At 39.0% G+C, this 19,229-nt stretch overlaps 1 protein-coding gene across 2 annotated transcripts in view; it reads right to left on the minus strand.

Moving 5' to 3' along the window:
• The window catches only part of RAPGEF5 (Rap guanine nucleotide exchange factor 5), a 157,471-nt gene that overhangs the window by 27,098 nt on the left and 111,144 nt on the right, over positions 1-19,229 (minus strand). For both annotated transcript variants that reach the window (XM_058831236.1, XM_058831238.1), the window contains 6 exons: positions 9,226-9,304; positions 7,928-8,072; positions 6,045-6,142; positions 5,281-5,311; positions 4,237-4,315; positions 1,165-1,314 (listed from right to left, as the gene is read on the minus strand). In XM_058831236.1, the coding sequence (XP_058687219.1) occupies positions 1,165-1,314; positions 4,237-4,315; positions 5,281-5,311; positions 6,045-6,142; positions 7,928-8,072; positions 9,226-9,304 (582 nt within the window). The remainder of the gene's footprint in view (positions 1-1,164; positions 1,315-4,236; positions 4,316-5,280; positions 5,312-6,044; positions 6,143-7,927; positions 8,073-9,225; positions 9,305-19,229) is intronic.

Raw genomic sequence — 19,229 nt, forward strand, 5'->3', positions numbered from 1 at the left:
GATCTGAAAAATAACAACAGAAAGGTGATTTTGCAATGCTATGAAATGTGTACTGGACACATGAAATGTGCACTGGAGGTTAGTTTGGGCACACACAAGGGTAAAAAGAATATGCCTGAAAATGATGTAGCCTGGTTGGCCAGGACATCCACCTGTAAAGCTCCCAATGGCTGCTCTGTGCCCAGGATCTCAACAGCCAGAGCAGGGCACTATCTCCCTGCCACCCACACCAGTGCTCTTAAAAATACATTTATTTAATTGAGCTCAGCATGGGGGAAAAAATGTGACCTTCCAATTTTGAATCAAAGATATAAACAGAAAAAGCCAGCACTTGTGTATATTTCATTTAACTAGACTGACAAAGAGGAAGCAATGAGTGCTGAAACTTAAAATATGCATCCTTTGTCTTAGGGGGTCAACAGCAACTGTTATCTGAGAATATTGACAAGATATTTTGTAGATACAGCTTCACAGTTCTATGCACCTAGTTAAACTGCTTCCAAAAAACACCACAGCAATCAAAACAATTTTTCCAAGGAGCTTGAGACCTGACGAGCACCACAGATCTTGCGACTTTGGCTGGTCCCTGGTATCACTCCACTGTCACTCTAGTCTTTCTTTAAAAAGACAATAAGCCCTTCTATTTAACAACTACCACTAAAACAATAGACAAAAGACATCAGTTGTTGCCTATAAAATATTGCTGAGATTGCTCTCAGTATGTCAATTGTGCAAATATGTCTTCCTCCTTTCAGCTCAAGAATATTTGTTACCTATGCCATAAATGAGGAAACATCAATGCACAAAGTATTTGCTATTCCCTTCTCTGTTTTTAAAGCAAAACATGCCTCATTGCCTTCAAAATTAATTTAAATTCCAAAGTAGGAGATTCATCTGTGGAAAAGAAATAAAACCTTGCAATACTGTTGGAGACTGAGAGTTCTTTACACTCCCTTCCCAGCCAGGAGATGCTACATCCCACAGTACCCAAGAAGGAGCTGTTGCCATGGAAACAAGTCTCTGGGAAGCAGCTCCTCATTGTTCCCCTGGTCATCCAGCTGTGGGCCCATAGAGGAACAGCTGTATCCTTGCATCAGAAAATGTCAGTCCTCCCTTACCTGATGCAATAAAAGGTAAGTGATCAGATGAAGGGGAGTTACTTACCACCAGAGAACGAGACTGTCACCAGTGCCAACTCCTCCTCCGGGTACTGGATCTTTTCGGCCACGATCTTCAGTATCTCCTGAGCTGAAGTCGACACTTGAGCTTTCACACTGACATAGGAGTGCTCTGTTATATACACACGGCAGAAAACTGCACACAGGGAGAAAGAAGTGCTCAGCTGTAGGCATGGGCTGACCAGAGCAAGGAACAAACTCTCAGAGCCCACCTCAGCAGTGCCTCAGCTGCCTGGCTGCTGCAGGAAGGGCAGTCACTGCACCCTGACACAAAGAACATGAAACTAAGCATAAACATCATTCCCCCTCCCCAGCTTCCCATCCCCGGGAAATGAGAGAGGCAGGCAAATGGAAATATAGACTCCCACAGTAATACCAGTTTAAGGCTTCCTACCCTGCAGATTTGTCACAGAAAACCTCCTTCACTGCCTATCCTCTCTGAAACTTGGCTGTTGCCATTTTTTCTCCCTTCATTTCAGGTTCAGGTAAACCACTGTCCTTTCAATGTATTTCGTATCTGCTGGAGAAATTATTTTGGATCTCCATTTCTACCTGGAACAGGAAGCTTTGCAAGAACAGTGCTCCCAGGTTTTCAACCACTCCTGATAGCTTATCTGTCTAGACATCTAAACTAGTTGCATTGCCAGAGTATTTCAGCACCAGCAGAGACTGCCCAAACAGCCATACAATCAGTTCTGACAACTCATTTCCTGAATCACAAGCAGCACATATAAATGGGACTGCTTTGGAGAAATTCCTTGGGCTCACTACTTCCACTGAGGTCTATGTGGTCAGCTCAGCGATTACTTGTTTTCCACTACCAGAAGAGATGTACCGTCTCTCTGCCTGACAGAATTTTAAGTTTACTTAAAATTGTCTTTTTATCTTTTGCTGATAGTTCTTTGAAACACGGCTGCCACACTAAAAGCCTAAGAAACTGAGCTGCAGACTTTCATAAGGATTTTGATAATTACATCTGCCAATCAGAATTGTCAGAGCTCTTGGTTTCACTTCAATACTTAATTCAACTTTCAATTTCCTTCTACTCCAGCACTTCCTATGAGAGACAGGCTGCTACCATGCCGATACAGGACAACTTTTCTTCTCCAGAACTGTTGTATTTTTTTTTATTATCTTTATTGACAGGTGTATGTAGCAATAGCTCTTTGTTTGTTCTACAGATCTTCATGGCTTCAGGGCACTTTCATTAGTGAAGACTATGCCAGAAGCAGTTAAGAACTCTGTCCTTGAGAACTGGGGTTTTTTTGTGATGTAGTAAAGAAAAAAATGAATATGAGAATGAAGCAAGGAACTTACTATTGAGTATTAGGGAAAATAGTAATTTGATTTTATAATTCCTTTTTAACCCATCTCTCCTGACAGAGAGCAAATGAGATGCTCATTCTATGGCAGAATCTTTTATCAGAATACACGTCATGAAGGTAGAGACATCCAACTGCAGTTTAAATTACTAGTTAGAAAAATAAATTTTAAAAAATCTGACAGGAATATTTGGACTCCATATGCAGACTGACACACCTTGCTTACAGTGAATTTGTTTGAAATGTCCTCTCTGTCATTGGCAAAGGGACAATGACAGCAATGTCAATTTACAAATGGGCTATTGATCTATCCTTTCTTTAGCACAGAACTACATCAGGGCAGATGCTCAAGCACAACCACCACAGTGGTTGTGATTCTCCCCCTCACACCTTTCCAACGTTCTGTGGAATCTGTATCTGTGGTATCTCTTGGGATGGACCATGTAATCTCTTCCAGGAACCTGTGCTGCTTCTCTGTGAGAAGGAGGGAATGCCAGTGGGAGGAAATGGCCATGGGCTGCAAGCTGCCCTGGTAATGACTGCAATAGAGGATAAAACACCTCTGGTCAAGTGGCATGGTGCGGCTTGGACAGACACATCCTCCACAAGCACCATCAGTCAGACAGCACTCCACCATACAGAGGTAGATACCCACCCTCTGCATCTGTCTCTTCCTTCCCCAACTTCACTCTGGCTATTTCATTTCTTCAATCCCATCATAGTCCATGGCTTCTGCTCTCAAAGAGTGAGATAAGAGCAATCTAACTCAGTTGGGACTGGCCTTGCTGGGTCTTGTCCTGGTGACTGTCCTACCACAGTTCCTTTCCAGTCACCCACAAACTGTACCCAGCTTTGAAAGAAGAATGAGTGTGGGGGTTCTCATCCACAAATAACATTTTTAGAAGAAGCCTTGGTAACATAAACCTCAAAACCCCCTATATTTGAAGCACAAAAAGAGGGTTATCTATCAGCAGCACATACTGTGCAAGTCTTTCGACTTGGCGTAGAACGAGCTCAGTTTTTATTCTGTCACAAATGAGCACTAAAAATACACTGACTTGAAGTGAACTTCCGGAGTTTTGTTCCCAGTAAGAAATGAAGATATACTGTCAAAGAGCGAGGCTGCCAGGTAGGAGGTCCTTCTGCTGTTCCCTGCTCTCGTACACAGTGTTCTCCTCTCTGCCTCCTTCCTCGCCCAGGCACTACAGGCGGGTGACAGCCTCACTGCCTTGCAGTGATGGAGGGAAATTGCCTTTTGAAATGGCTGACATTAAAATGAAGTGGCACCTTGCACTCCATGCAGAGATATTTTTGAGCAGAGAAGGAACTAAGGCACATTCCCAGAGTTAGCAGATCCTGGCCCATTTCATGTGACAGGCTTATTCATTTCCCTTTCACAACCAAGATATAGGTCAAGAGACCGGGAGCACGAAATGGAGCAGAAGTAATGCCTGGTGGACGGGCTGCCAGCACACCTGGGATGCACTCAGGACTGTGACAGGGGTGCTGCAGGAACTGGACAGGGCAAAAACCCCTTGAAATACCATGAGGGCATAGCTGAGCCCTGCCAGCCAGAAGGAAGGAAGGTAAACTTGCACAGCCAAATATTTCTTCTTTTGTGTCCCTAAGGTCCTGTTCAAAAGCTATATGTCAGCTAAAGAATATTTACATCAAAGTCCTTGAGAAACAATTTTATAGTTTTTGAGCTTTTCCTCCACTATTTCATTTATACTCACTTTCTTCTGTTTCATTCATGGTTCCTCTGTGCTGCAGCCAGTTCTCCTTTACACTGAACTGGTGGAAAAAGGTTTTATTCTGTGAGGGAGTGGAAAAGAAAGAAAGGAAGAGAAAAAAAAAAAGTGATTTTTTTTTTTTTTTTTTTTTTTTGCATCCTTGCTGTTCAAAAATGAATAATTCACAGAATACAGCATTTAACCCATATGTCTGGCCAAAAGGTTTCTGTATAGGAAGTACACACACCCTTTCTTGGAGCAGTAAACTGGGAGTTGCCTTACTAAATAATGGCCAAGGTGGGGATTTTGGAGGAAGCAGGACATGCCAAAGCTAAGCAGCCTGCACAATTCAAGGTTTTCTGTATTCATGTTCAGAGCCCATTTCTTATACACTTATTCTTACATACATTTCCTATGTACCAATCAGCCTATATAGCAATTTCACTACAATCTTGTGTTCTGCCTTCCACATTTTTGCAGTAACATTTTAAGCTTATTACACACTTCAGCCTCAGCCCAGTAAAACTGACGAGCACAGCAATTCACCTCTGAGCAGTTTGTACGCCAGCTTCCTCCGGCTGCAACTTCTTCCTCCAGTTAAACAGACAGATTCATGTTCCTCTCTTTCTGTCTGTCCCTGTCACAACAAATCTGCCCTTTGCTCTGTTTACTTGACATCCATGTCAGTGCCTGTGTTCAGCCTGGTTTGACCAGCTTGCTACATCCCTCTAGCTCGGTGAGGACACACTCCCAGGCCTCTCCTGAATTCTGACATCTCAAAGCATCTTGTTAACATGCTAATACTGCCACAGCCACTGCAGGTTAGCTCACACTCCTGATATCCAGGATGCACTCAAAGGGGAAAAAAAAAAAGAGTTCCTTAAGCAGCATTGCAGGTCTAACCTCACTGATGCGTCCTGTCATGTTTTTGGTCACCAGTCACGTTCAGTTAAGAAGCCAAGAAAAGAGAAGAAAGTGGGCAGAAGGGGGAAAAAAAAGTGAGAGGGTAAATTATCTAGCTATCAGCAACAGCCAGGTTGGCATTACCTTTCGATGAGGTGAATACTCATCTACAGTGCTGAAACAAAAAGGAAAATCACAATTATTCTTTCCAACCAAAGCTTAGGAAAAGGAAGTTTTAGCTATAACAAAATTTACAACACCAGAAAGTTTTTAACAGTAAATGGTCACTGCAGAAAGGCTGCAGAGTTCTTCAGGAAAAACTAAAGGCATCTGTCTCAGCCAGAGAGCTTTCCTTTGACTTGCAAATCAGTGTAGTGAAAACAGTGCTTCCAGTCCCATGAGCTGTTGGAGTAGGCAATCACAGGGTCACCCTCAAGGGCACAGCTCCTTCCACTTCCCCAATGGCCAAACCATAGAAACAACCTCAATTTTTTGGAAAAACATGACGATTAAATATCTTTTATAGATGCCATAATAGTAAAATAGTGACTCTGAGATGACTATTCCAAGTGATTTGCTTCTCAGTACTGCAGAGAGAATGAAGATAACATCTGAAGTCACAGACTGCAACTTCAGGAATTTTTGCCAGCTTCTCCACAGACTATTGCTCTGTCTGTAAGTAACCCCAAATTAAATTGATGGGAGTGAATGTTGAATCACGAACACTGCCCAACAAACATCAGAAAAAAATCAATAATCTAGCTTTAGTTTTAAGAAGAGATGATCTGTAAAACTGAATATGCCACTTGTATCACTCATAATTTCATTGAATTACGGAAAGTTAGCAACAAAAATAAATTACACTCTGAATAAAAGAAGACTTGATCACAAATATAATCAATACTTACTGACGGCGATGCATCCCAAGTATCTTCTGAAATTCTTTCAGGTCCTTCTCAAGAATGGGATACTCATACACATCATCTAACACATTCCTGTATATTGTCTACAAAACAAAGCAGTATCATAAAACATCTGACAACTCAAACATTAATCTGAGGCAACACATCAGTGGTCTAAGTCAATTCAGGCACTATCCTACTAAAACAAGTTTTATCATTATATCTATGCAAAACCTGTAAGGAGAGAATGTTCCTGTTTAAATTTCCAGACTGGTCAATATTCAGCTTGCCTTTGGAGAAACACTCTTAGTACTGTGTACCAAGAGAGAGGGTGAAATGCTTGTACTATTTTGTCTACAAAAATTTAAAACACCACTTGTGGCTATTGCATGAAACCTGGGTTAGGTCAGAATAACACATTCTGAAGCATGACAGCACACCACACCATCATCACTTATCCAAAATGATAACAAATAGGTTTATTAGATTAAGACTTCTAAAATGGCAAATATTCTACTTTACCTTTCCTCACATTTGTATGCATTTTAAACTGAATTGGTGTCTCCCACAACTCCCCCTAGCTGTAAACTAATATGTAAATAAACCTTACTTTTAATTTTGGGGGACACAATTGTCATGAATGAAATTCTAGGTAATATTTTCTCTGCCCTTTTTCCACATCTGCACACAGATCCTTCTCTTTCCCTTCTAAGGAAACCAGGATCATTTGTACCATCTGAGTCACCAGGTTTGCTTTAGCCTTCCGTTCACAGATTTCTGCATGAATGATTTTAGCCTACGACACTGTATGTTGGTTTTGCACATGTAACTACAACCTTCATTAACATTATTGCTGTTTAATATTGCACACAAGCTTCCAGAGGAGGAACTGTGAGACAGTGCACAGTCACACACCTCCATGGCCAGAAAGCCCTGCATCCAGGCAGGTGAAACTCAGTGTGATATAACTCATGCCTGACATGATGTCCCCTTTCCAGTACAGAAATACACATCTAGTACCAAACAGCAAAAATCCTAGGGTCTCTGCTTCCATGTGCACTGTGTCCTACTTAAAAAACAAAACAAAGCAAAACAAGGAATCTCAAGATTTTCTCCACATTGCCTTTGTCTTGAGCAAGTGATTGAAGAGATAAAAGACCCTTAAGATCTCCAGTCACAGACAGAGAGCCTCATCAGTAAAAGTGGAAGATACTGCAAAGTTTCCTAAAATACTCTCATTTTTCAACCAGCAGGGAAAAAATATATATTGAAAAATAAATCAGTAACCAGATTGATTTTAGGTTTGCAACAACAGCACTATTTTCAAACTAACAAGGGAATTATAAGAGCTTTTGGAATTCATGCAGAAATATGAGAAGAACTTTGCTAACAAGGAACAAAATTTTGTTTATCAAAAATACATAATGCTATGCTGTTCTCCATGTCCACCCAGCAAACACCATGGAATAGGATTTCACTCTCAGTCAAAATAGCATCTCTTAAAAACACCTCAAAACTCTCTATGTCCATGATCCTCTGATACCGACTGCAAATCCTGTTCTGACAGACAAGAAACCTCCACATCTTTGTAGTTTTATTTCTTACCTTCCTAACTTTTCCCATTTTCTAGAGAACACAGGAGTTCCATAAGTTTTATACATTAAAGTAATGCTTTTAATGTTGACTGTATTGACAATACAGAATTTCTGTTCAAACCAACTAAAATAAGGCATTTGAAGAAGACACATATAAATCATTTTATATTACAGATTTCATGGGGAAGATCTAAGTATGAAAAGATATGTTTTATAGATTTTGCTGTTGGGGCTTTTTAGACACAGTATGTAATTAAACAGTGCTGAAATGCATCACAGAAATTGTTTCAATACCTTTAAAAATTGTTTTAAATGCTCATCTTCATGCAACCAGTCTTTGTAGAGAGAAGTCCACTGAGACACCAAATGCAAGACTTTTCTTTTCCTACAGGACACATCAGAGTCATCTTCTTTCCCTTGGTGGTTCTTAGCACAATAGGTGCAGTAGGTTAAGGAACATATAATAAAATCTCAAAGAAACTTTAAAATTAACTGCTGGCAAAGACTTTGCAATAATCTCATTTGCTAATGAAAGGGTTTTTTCCCCTGCATTACTCAGTTTTAAACGTTTTATCCTATCTGGAGCTTTAGGAGTTTCATAACGTTTGGGAATTACATTCTCAGTAATAGGAATGTCAATTCATCCTGTGTGCCAACATGATTTTTTTTCCCTTACAGATTAGAGAGGTGAGTCTATAAAAATAAAATCAATTCAAAAGGAATTATACAATGTTCAGTCATATCTTTTCTGTAGAACTGAGAATGAACCTTTGTCCTGCAAACCAATGCCAACATTAATGTCTGTGGGAAGGAGCGCAAAGCACTATTAACAATAACACAAAAACCAGGCAAAGGAAGTCAGATTCTTTTTGCCTGCACAAATTACACTATCTGCAGAAGTGACACTATTAAAAATTAAAAAAAAAGAGAAGTGAAAGATTATTTCTACCATTGTTTCTATTCATAAGGCAGAAGCACCAAGTGTCAGATGATACCCACTTAGTACACTGTTCCTGTCTCTTCATGGTTCTTTGTTTTATAAGGTAAAAAATTGATGTTTTCACCACAAAAATTAAAGACAGGGAAAAGATTTTAAAAAACAAACAAGGAACCTAACAAACAGTTCATTTTATAGCCACAAGTTTATTCAAACATTGATCCATAGCTTTGTAGCTTATGGAAGTCATTAGAAACACATTAAAATAATTCTTTTATCTCATAATGAGTTAAGACTTATATCCTATATTACATGCTAAAAGGAGCCGAGTTTGTAAAATTCTTTACTTTTTTCTTTATTTTTTCTCCTTGTGTATTCTTAGGCAAGGAGAAAAACATTCTTAAATGTATTATGCACATGTAGGTATTCTATGAATTAACATAACCTGGGGAGGTTTTAACCCAAATTTAAATTCTACCTTGTCACCTTGTTATAAAAGTTTATTTATCTTTAATCAAAGCTGACATAAAATTGCAGTGTTGGTATGAGTTAAGCATCTGTTTCAGGCATGTAACTTTTATATAAGGCTCAACAATAGATAAAACTACCAGTAGGTATGTGACTCCCATGAATACAACTTTCAGTAAAAGGATATTGCCTCAGGAGTGCCTGGCACAAGTCATCAGTCGTCATGAAAACCGTGTATGTGAGAAGGAAGTCATCCAGGAGAGTTTCTGCAGAGGAAGACAAAAAAGCCCAGGGTACAATACATTAGCAAGAGCAGGAGGAGAATATCTAGAGTATCTACTCCTGTTACTGTGCATGGCAGGAACAGGACCCCCATTCTTAAAAAAGAGGCCCAAAGAATACAGAATACATAAACCTTTAAGTTTCAAAAAGTTAACAATGTGTTGCCACTCTAGAGAACAGTCCCTTCATTTAACAAGTTCATCCTCAGTTCCCAAAGCTCCAATAATTACGCATAAAATAATTCATCATAGTTCAGGAACCAATAAGAAAGAGTCCTCATAACAAACACTGCCATCCTGGTTAGCTCAGCTGCACACAACACAGCCTTTCCACACATTAGCTCGTTCTGGAAATTCAGAAGAATAGCTTTTAGTAATAAGAGAAAAGACTAGAATTGTCATGAACTGTGATTAAAACATCTATGCACAGTAGTTGAGATCCATGGAATATATATATTCAGATCTTTAGATGGTTGGTCTTGTGGGCATCACTCTAAGTGCTGACCAGTTTTCTTTAAGTTCTGTTCAATTGTATTAATAAAGGCCTTTTCTCCTCCTGGTTTCTATCAGCGTTACAAATCCAGGCTGAAGGTACTTGCTAACAGGTTGCTGTAGCACCTCACGTTGTCAGGACAAATGGCCAGCTTCAGATTTCAGCGTAACCTTTTTCATTCCTCATTCCCATGTCACACTATTTTTAGGATTTTTCCAAACCTTTACAGCACACATCACTGGGGTGAAAGCACTGGGTTTGTTCTTGGGTGACAAGGCTCAAGGTAATCTCATGGTGGTCTTCAAAAACCCAGTGGCAGAATGGAGGTAAGACCAAGCCAGACTTTTCCTGGAGGTGTGCTACAAAATTATATGGGGCAACCATCAGAGATAGCAACAAAAGAAAATTTGTCTAGATTAAGGTTCCTATTTTTCCCCAACATGACAAGTTATGGGCACAGTCTCCAACATCACTATATTCAGGGCTTGCCTGTGCAAAGCTCTGAGCATCCTGGTCTTACTGAAGCTGCTTCCAGCACGGGTTGTACCTGATGGTTTCACAGGTCCCTTCCAAATGAACTTATTATAAAATTTTTAAACAAATTTGATTCCAATTTTAGAAAACTATTCATGCACAATGTATGATCTAGAGTATTTGGTTCACACAGCGAAATATTTTCTTTTGTGCAAGCAGACAATGTAATTGGTCATTGTAACCACAAGATAAAAATGTTTCTATTTGTTTCTCTGGTTTTGGGTTGGGTTTTTTTCCTGGTGAGATGAAATGGTGAGATTTTCCTCAAGTTTTGAGGGATTCCTTTTGACTGTATTTCTGTTAATTTCAGCAAATATACTGTGCTCCCTTTAACAAGATAACAGCTCTGTTTTTTCTCAGATAAGAACAGAAACATGGACAGAGGCTGAACAATAACAGAAGTGATTTCAGTTATATTGTAGAGCAAAAATATTTTACCAGTATAATCAGTTGGTATTGGTTAGCACCAATTCCACTAAGATGTCATTTAACTGGTGGATTTACAATTGCAAACACTAAAGGCCAAGCCATACCTCTGAGAAAGACAAGGCTGAGCCCTGATTTCCATATCCTAATTTTCTCCCTATTTGTTTGTGACCTGTTCAGGCCCAAGCTAGTGCTTTTGTACAATTGTGGAACTGAGAGCATCCCAACAGCTTTCCACAGCAAGACTGCAATTTCACAATAATTTAGAATAATTTCTGTTACAGCTGCTTTGGACCTTATCAGTAAATGATTGATCCCATAGCTACGGTGCACGATGGCAATGAGAATTCATCCATTTATCATTCACAGACAGATGTCACGTGGATAAACATGGATGGATAGCTAATGACATCCCACCCTGTGAGCATGGGATTCAATACACCTCCAGAGTCTTTTAAAAAAAAACTAAAATAAATCTATCTAGCTTTAAAATAAATCTATCTAGCTCAATGCATTTAACACTGCTGGTCTAGAAAGAATCTTGATCTAAGGATTCATAGGTTAAATCCCTTGCACTCAGAAGCAAAACAATTAAATTCTTTATCCTACCCAACATTGTTAAAAATGGTGGAAAGTATTATCTCTGTATAAAAAGAGTATTTTGTCTCAGTAAATGAAAAGACATGGTGAACAGCTTGTTCTCTATCTGAAAGGTCATCTATTCATTCTCTTGCACGTCTTTTGGATGGTACAATGAGGCTATTAAAGCTGGAGGTTTCACAAACATTTATTTGGAAACAGCTGAGCTTGGAGTCAACAAACACATTTTAGTTCTTGATTGAACTATGTGACTGTGCAGTGAACATCACAAAGACAAAGAGATGTTTACACCAGACTATTTCCCTGATTTCCTGTATAGGTGATATTTGAGTTTCAGCAAAACATAGCCATGTGTTCGGAAAAGAAATCAACTCCTAGTCAAAGCAAAACTGCAATATTATCAATGAACTTATCTAATTGTACCAAAGAGTGTGACTTTATCATAATAACTGACGTTTAAAAACCAGCTTGCATGTTTATTTTTATTACCTGGTAATCTGTTTTCTACAGGTCAATTCTTCCAGCATCCCAAAGTGTTGGGATGGAAAGAAAGATTGGTTTTGCTATAATGTGAGTTTCTTGCTTTTTTGTTTTATTTTCTTGCAAGAACTATGTTACAGACATTGCTAATGCAATTCTCTCAAAAAAAAACAAAAGAAAAAAAAAAAAAACCAACACAAAAAACCAAACAGTGATGGAAAGTCTGGAACTGTACATTTGTTCAGACAACTTATAATTAGTTTTATGCCCTCTGTTCATCTCTGTCTCATCATCCTTCCATTCAGAGTCTCTGGTTTCTAACAACCCCATCAAAACAAGGTATATATATCACTCAGCCACTTAAAGCTGCACATATGTATGCACAGTGATTTCTTTTATCCTCTAAATGCAGAAGAAATGCTAAGAAGAAAAGTTAATAAATTATATTTCCTACAGCTTGTGTATAGGCTAAATTTCTTCAAATTGCCTCTGAACATGTTTAGAAATTTAAACCCTAGAGGAATGTTTTGAACATAAAAAGTCTGGATTATACATGTGGTCCATTAATAGCATCACTCATCTGTTAAATTGCTTTAACAAGTAAGCAATGAAAGTGCTTTAGCAAGATTAAATATCTATTACCAGACATCACCTAAAGACTTTACAATAATATTCATATTATAAAATGCCTGAACTAGCTTGTAGGTATTTCCCTGAAATCCTACTGTTCCCTGTAACTATCTTCTGTATTTTCTTCCTAAATGCCCTGTAATTTAAACTCATTCCAGAATGCTTTTTCATGTCATAGCAGGAACACAAAACCTGAGGGTGTACTTCAAAATAATTTGCTCAAAACAAACAACTGCACACTTGTCAGACACTTTTGGACATCAATACGTGTCCACAAATGATGATTTGCTGGTCTTAATCCACAAATGGAGAGAAAGGGTAACCATGAGAGGATTTATTCACAGCATATTATTCATTCTGTTATTAATGGCCATTAAGAGCAGTAAATTTGAATGAGGAAGGGCTGTAAGTGCACAAGTTGAGCTGACAATTATGAACAAAATCCTTTCTGGAATTTTTCTGTTTAGTCATATTTGATTTAAGAGTTAAAAAAGGCCAATTCCCGCCAACTCATTAATAATTTACAGTTCACCATACCCCCACTCAGAATGGCAGTGAAATGCATACCCCTTTTAAAATTTTACTCCATGTTCCAGTTTCTGCCTAAATTCATGACAATTTTTCTATCATTCCTATAGAAAAAGTTTTCTACTGTTTGTAGCAAACTGGGAGAATAAAATGCACAGTAATAGCTGGAAAATAAAAGACATTGGAAGAGAAATCATAATGTAAAAGCTGTGATGCTATGATATTTTTATTATTATTTCTCTTCTTCATGAATTTTTTATTTAAACTTTTTCTTCTATGCCATCAATCTAACTTTTCTTTGTTCCTGACAGTTCTGCTTTATTTGGCCAAGCAATTATTACAAAGTCTGGAGCTGAACTGCAGCTATGGAATATTTCATTTCAAAGACAACTTCAAGCATTTTAAAGCTTCATTAAGACATGCAACAGAACCAGCATGAGTCCCATGGCCTCCTCTTCTCCCAGCTCTTTGGGGGCAGCCTGAGGCAGTAATCTCACCACACCAATTGTGCGCCAGTTCCATAGGCATAAAAATAATAAAAAAGCAGGCACTGTGCTTGTTCATTATTAAATAATCAATTTGCACCAGCTTCTGCTGAGACAGTTTCTCCCAGGCTGTGAGTCCCTCCTCCCCCCAGGTGAAATAAAGCACAGACACAGCTTTACCAGCAACAGCTAGTGCTGCTCATCCTGTTTTTCTGTGTGGACAAGTCCTTCTGCAGGACACATTCAGGGTGGCTGAGGGGTAGAAAGAGCTGTGCAGAGACATTCCAACCCATGTGAAACATCCAGGGAGCTTTCAGCTGGTTACTGAAGGACCCAGCAATTCATCTACCTGACAAGTTGCAACTCTATTGCATGTACAGGGTGATGACAGCCAACAGCAATAACAGTGTTTTGGGTGGGGAAGAGACCTAGGGTCCCAGAGACAGTAAGTGATAAAATATTTAGATGAACAACACATCAGATATTCCCACCCACTAAAAAAATTGACAGGATTTCCTGCTGTTTTCAGTGTGCCCACTTACCTCTCTGAGAGGAGAAACCCTTTCTCTCTGAGAAAACAACTCTACAAATACCAGCTCAAGGTGATGGTACAATTAGAAATGCCAGGAGGAAACAATGGGTTTCCTACATGGGTTTGCACACCAAAACTGATTTTCCAATGGTTTATTCTCTCCTTTCTCCACCCTGTTCTCTAGGCAGGCTATCAATTACTAAGGCTTAAGACAGAAATTAATGCAGATCTGTAAAGAAAAATGATCTGTGACACACATTTAACAAATCAGGACGGGCAGTACACTTCTTGGTGTTGCTACATCAAACATCTGTACTCTCTTCTCAAACTGGAGCATTTTCTTAAACTACTGCAGTGGTAGGAGGCATCAGTGGAGCAACCTCACTTCAATAACTTATAACAGAAATATCCAAAGAGACTTAATCTAAAGGAAATGCCTTTGTCAAACTGAGTAAAAGTTAAATTCATTTGATTGAATTAGATATATTTGAGGAGAGCTCTAAAAAGCAAATGTTAAAAAAAGCTATCTCATAGAATGAGCAAAGAAGGAAAAGTATGGAAACACTCAAGTGTTACAGAGAGCTACACATCTCTAATTACCCATCAAGCAATTTCTATGTTCACATAATATTTACTGGCCTGCACATGCACCAACCAGCATCTTTAGACTGCCACAGCTAAACCAATAGTGCATATACATCTACCTTACACACATGTAGCTCAGGCTGCACTTAGAATACACCTACTGCCCTGCTGCTAATATTAGACTTACTGTCCAGCTAAGCCAGATATAATTATTCCTAATGCCTGAGTCATTAATCCCCTTATACCCACAAGAAGAGATAACTTGATGACAAATTCCAGTTTGTCCTGGTTTTCAGATCACACTACTGCATCCTGAATAGATTTTGGGCTGTTACTTCTCAATGGCTACCAGCAAAAAAAAAAAAAACAAAAATGAAAAAACAAACAAACAACAAAAGCAGAAAAGTAAGTCAAACAAGTCCTCCCACTTTCAGCAACAAACTGACTGCTGAGATGACAAGAACCATTCTCTTTTTCATATCAGAATTTACAGAGCAATTTTCAGCCTCTGTTCTTTCCACTTTCTGCAGCATTTCCTTTTCCATGTTCTATCCTTTCCATTACATACTTATTTAAACATTATGAAAAAAATAAAATTATGCAAAACACACAACAACAGGATTTAAGACATCCAGCACATCAAGATTTTTCCTTATAATTGCATGACTTACAAAAGGCAAATTGCTCAGTACAGAGGAGTATAAGCATCTAGACTCCATGCATAAAGACTCTGTATTCCTTTCTCTGCAGATTGCATATGTCATGTATTGTTAGCTGGGGAGAGGGTACTGACAGTGAAATCTGTTAAATTGCAAAGAAAAATAACTCATCTGGGTTTTTGGCGGGGGGGAAGTTGTGGGTTTTTTTTTTTTAACTTATCACTATTCTGAACCCAAATCTCTTTGACTTTGCACTGTACAAATCCATTGTGAATGGCTGTGCAAGAATTACAGAAAGATTTAAGAGTTTTTCAGGCTTGTATTCCACACTAAATCGGATTATAAGAAAATATAGATAAAGCACTGGAATGCAAGTCTTTATCCACTTTATGCAAAGCAGTGATTCAGCTTTCTCCAAGGATTTGCTGGTGGAGGCCAAACCTGTATGGAAATTGAAGGAAAAACCAAATACCAACAACAAAAAAGAGAAAAAAAAAAGCCTGAATGAACAAGCCACTGGAATTCAGTAACTCATAGGTTAAAACTACTCTTGCCACTGTAGTGGCAAGCCTTAGTCATGCTACAGAGCAGTTGTGGTTGTCACCGTGTGTATGAGAGAATTAAACTGAGAGAATGAAAACCATGCACTGAATTAAAAATATAACACTCTAAACCCTCTACTTTCCAAGCTGAGGAAACCACTAAGTGTCATTCCTTCCTGCTCAACTTACCTTTCAGAAATGTAACAAATAAAAAGAGGTCATAGTATCTTCTTCAACCTAATCATGTAAGAACTTTAGTATAATATATTGGTCATCTTCATCGAGGAACTCCAGCAGCATGAAATACAAGTGGGGGCTACACACTCATTTTTCAAACATTAGTGCAAACTCTGAGGGACATTTGTGTGACAATGAAATCTCTTTTGTGCTTGGTGGGGGGATATTTTTGAGAAAGACAAAGATGAAGAGAAAAATAAATGTATTTTAGACAACACAGAACAAATTCTAAAACCCTTTAGCTACGCTGTCTCCCATTTGTGACTATGCCAAAGATGATAAGATGACCATATGGTCAGCTCTTGACATCCCCTTATGTTAATACACTTACCAGTATTAGCCAGAATTACAAATTTAACAATCATCAACATCTCTGCTCTCATTTACATTCAGTGCATCATCCCTACCTTGCAGGACCAGACACTTTTCTCTAACATTTTGTGAGGCTCATCCCCCAGAATATATTTGGGATAAAAAAAGTCAACAGCTAGATGAGCTGAATCCTTTGGAATTTTTGTCCTCCTATGACTGAAAAGCTGGGATCAATAACACTAATGCACCCTCTGACCTCATAGTCCATATTGGAAATAATTTTTTAAAAAGAAAATATTCACTGATGGGGTTAATAACACCATACTGATCAGAAAAGCAGCCCTATGAGATGGGGTTACAGCTGGGCAAACAGACAGATGAGCCCTGTGCCTGAGTAAAATGGATGCTGATTACTTACTATTCTATAGGGAATAAATAGGTTTTTTCTATTTTAAATATTCAGTCACTTAGTTCAAATTAAACAAAATGAGGGTGACAGCAAAGCATTTTCAAGTTTTTCAGCCTCTCAGCACTGAAAGCTCACAGCCTTGATAAATTCTTGTCACACCTCCTCCTCCCCTCTGCAAAACGAGAAAAATTATAGCACACCTCAAGGCAGACAATGCTACACATAGATTTTTTTGTGTGGTTTAGTTCACATAATACTATGCAATGCTCTGAAACCTTTCAGCAATGCAAACACAGGCCCTGAGAGTTGAGCTGTAATCAGAAAATTGCTTGTTCTGCAGAAACGGAAAAACGGTTTGACAGCAGCAACTCTTTTCAAAGGTAGAAGTTTCTCAGTAATCTGTAATTCCACAGCAATTTACTAAGAAATGTCAGGATGTCTCTGAGAACAAACAGTAAATGCAAATTGCTATCTGATCTAGCAAGACAGTGCTCATGTCCCAGGCATCCCTCGCATTCAGCAGATGGCAACGGTGCTCAGGACCTTGCAGGATTGGCCCTTAATTCAAAATCGAATCCTCTAATAGTTCTGTGCCACCATGGACACAGCATGAAGCAAAAAACCGAAAATGATGTTGAGAAAGAAAGGTCAATGAAAAAAAAGAACATCGATACATAATTTGCTGCTAATGTATTAAAACAATTATAGTAGTTATGTCACCTAACCACCAAGGCACTGAGAAATCAATGCACAAAGGAATAAAGAGCAAGACATTTATTTCTGGCATTAGGTTAAAAAACTAAAATACATAAGGGCAAGATATTTAACCTGTACAACCACATTTTTTATTAGAGCACAAAAGTCAGAACTAGGAATCATTTCTAAGGTCATCTCCCAGAAATTTCTGGCAGTATTTTAACATCTGCAGAATGAATTAAAGACATTCTGTCTGGTAAGGTCAAAGATGCTCCTGAAGTTGCATTCCAGTTGCTGCTAGCACATGTATTGGAGCAGCTTCTTATTTTGTTAGAGGGACAAAAAGCCCTGAAACCACAGGCAGAGAGCAAATGTCAAACTTGTCCAGCTTTAATGAGACACTAATTTTTCCACATAGAAATCTGAAGCTCTCTTTTTTCCCCAGGTGGGAGGAAGCCCTGGTGATTAATGTGCAGCTATAATGGTCAGGGTTACTTGAAATTATTGGACAAATCCTCTACGCCTTATACATTTTGAGGCATTAGAAATGTTGCCTATAGCAGTCACTCTAAGCTATCGATACTTTTTGTTAAAATAGTGCCTTTGACTGCAACTAAAACACAGAAACTTTCCATGCAGTGAAACTTGGCAGTAAACGGAGGTATTTTAATGCACATGTGAAATGTGAAATCCTCACACAAGCAGAAGGCAGACACTCCTTGTTCACATCAGGCATCTCCCAAAGTACTTGAGGAGAAAAACCCATCCTCTCTTTCCATCGATTGATTATAATAAGCCAGCCAGGCCAGGATTGCCTGGAGCAGCAGGACAGAGGATGAAAGATTTAATGGTTCCCTTTCATCCTTCTGCCTGCAGACCAGCTGCCTGAGCACAGCCTGCTGTGATGTGCCCTCCTGGGTCTGCACCTCCAGCTTGCACATTGCCTGGCACCCCAGGCACTGGTGTGGCTCACTCAAAGTTGTATGAGCAAGCACAAGGCAAGGTTCTACTTTTCTGTTCCTGTCTTGCACAGGAACTTTTCTGTGTCAGTGCCATCACTCTCCTCAGGCAGCCAAGGAGATGCAGTGTCCCCAGCTCGGACCCCTCAACAACACAAGTTCCAGGTGCCACCGAGAGCTGTCACTGCCTCAGTGGTGCCAGCAGGACAGGACTTTTTGTTTTCTGGTGGCAGCACAGCACACAGCCATCCTCCAGCAAGTGACAACAGTGCACAGAAGGGGTGCACAGAGCACCCTCTCTCCCGTCTGCTACTGGAAGCCTGGTCCTACCTGTTGAGCTCTCTAAGGTGCCTTAAGGCTGCTCGAGCCTGTTGCCTGAGTCCAGCACACATTCCAGTCTAAAGGGAACTTGAAAATCAGACATTCATCCAGCTTTCAGGAAGTTAACACAAAGGAAGATGCACTTAATCTTTATTCTTTCCATCTTTGCTGTCCAGCACTTACTTATATGGCATTGAAGAATAACAAAGTTTCAAGTTCAGCATGTCTTTGTCATTGCTGAATTGGAAAATCTACTCCTAGGAAACAGAAATCTTAAAATCTAATATTATACATAAGTGTAAAAGTCATACATCTTCAAAAAATATTTATGAGTTCCTAATTTCTAGATCACTGAGATGCTTTAAAACAGTTTGCTTCTCAGTGACATTTCTGAGAACATGAGCCCAAATTTTCTATTTGCAACCCAAGAATACATATATATTTGGATACATATATTTTAAAACTCTTAATTTGCATTATTT

This window comes from Poecile atricapillus, chromosome 2 (genome assembly GCF_030490865.1).
Source record: "Poecile atricapillus isolate bPoeAtr1 chromosome 2, bPoeAtr1.hap1, whole genome shotgun sequence".
NCBI lineage: Eukaryota > Metazoa > Chordata > Aves > Passeriformes > Paridae > Poecile > Poecile atricapillus.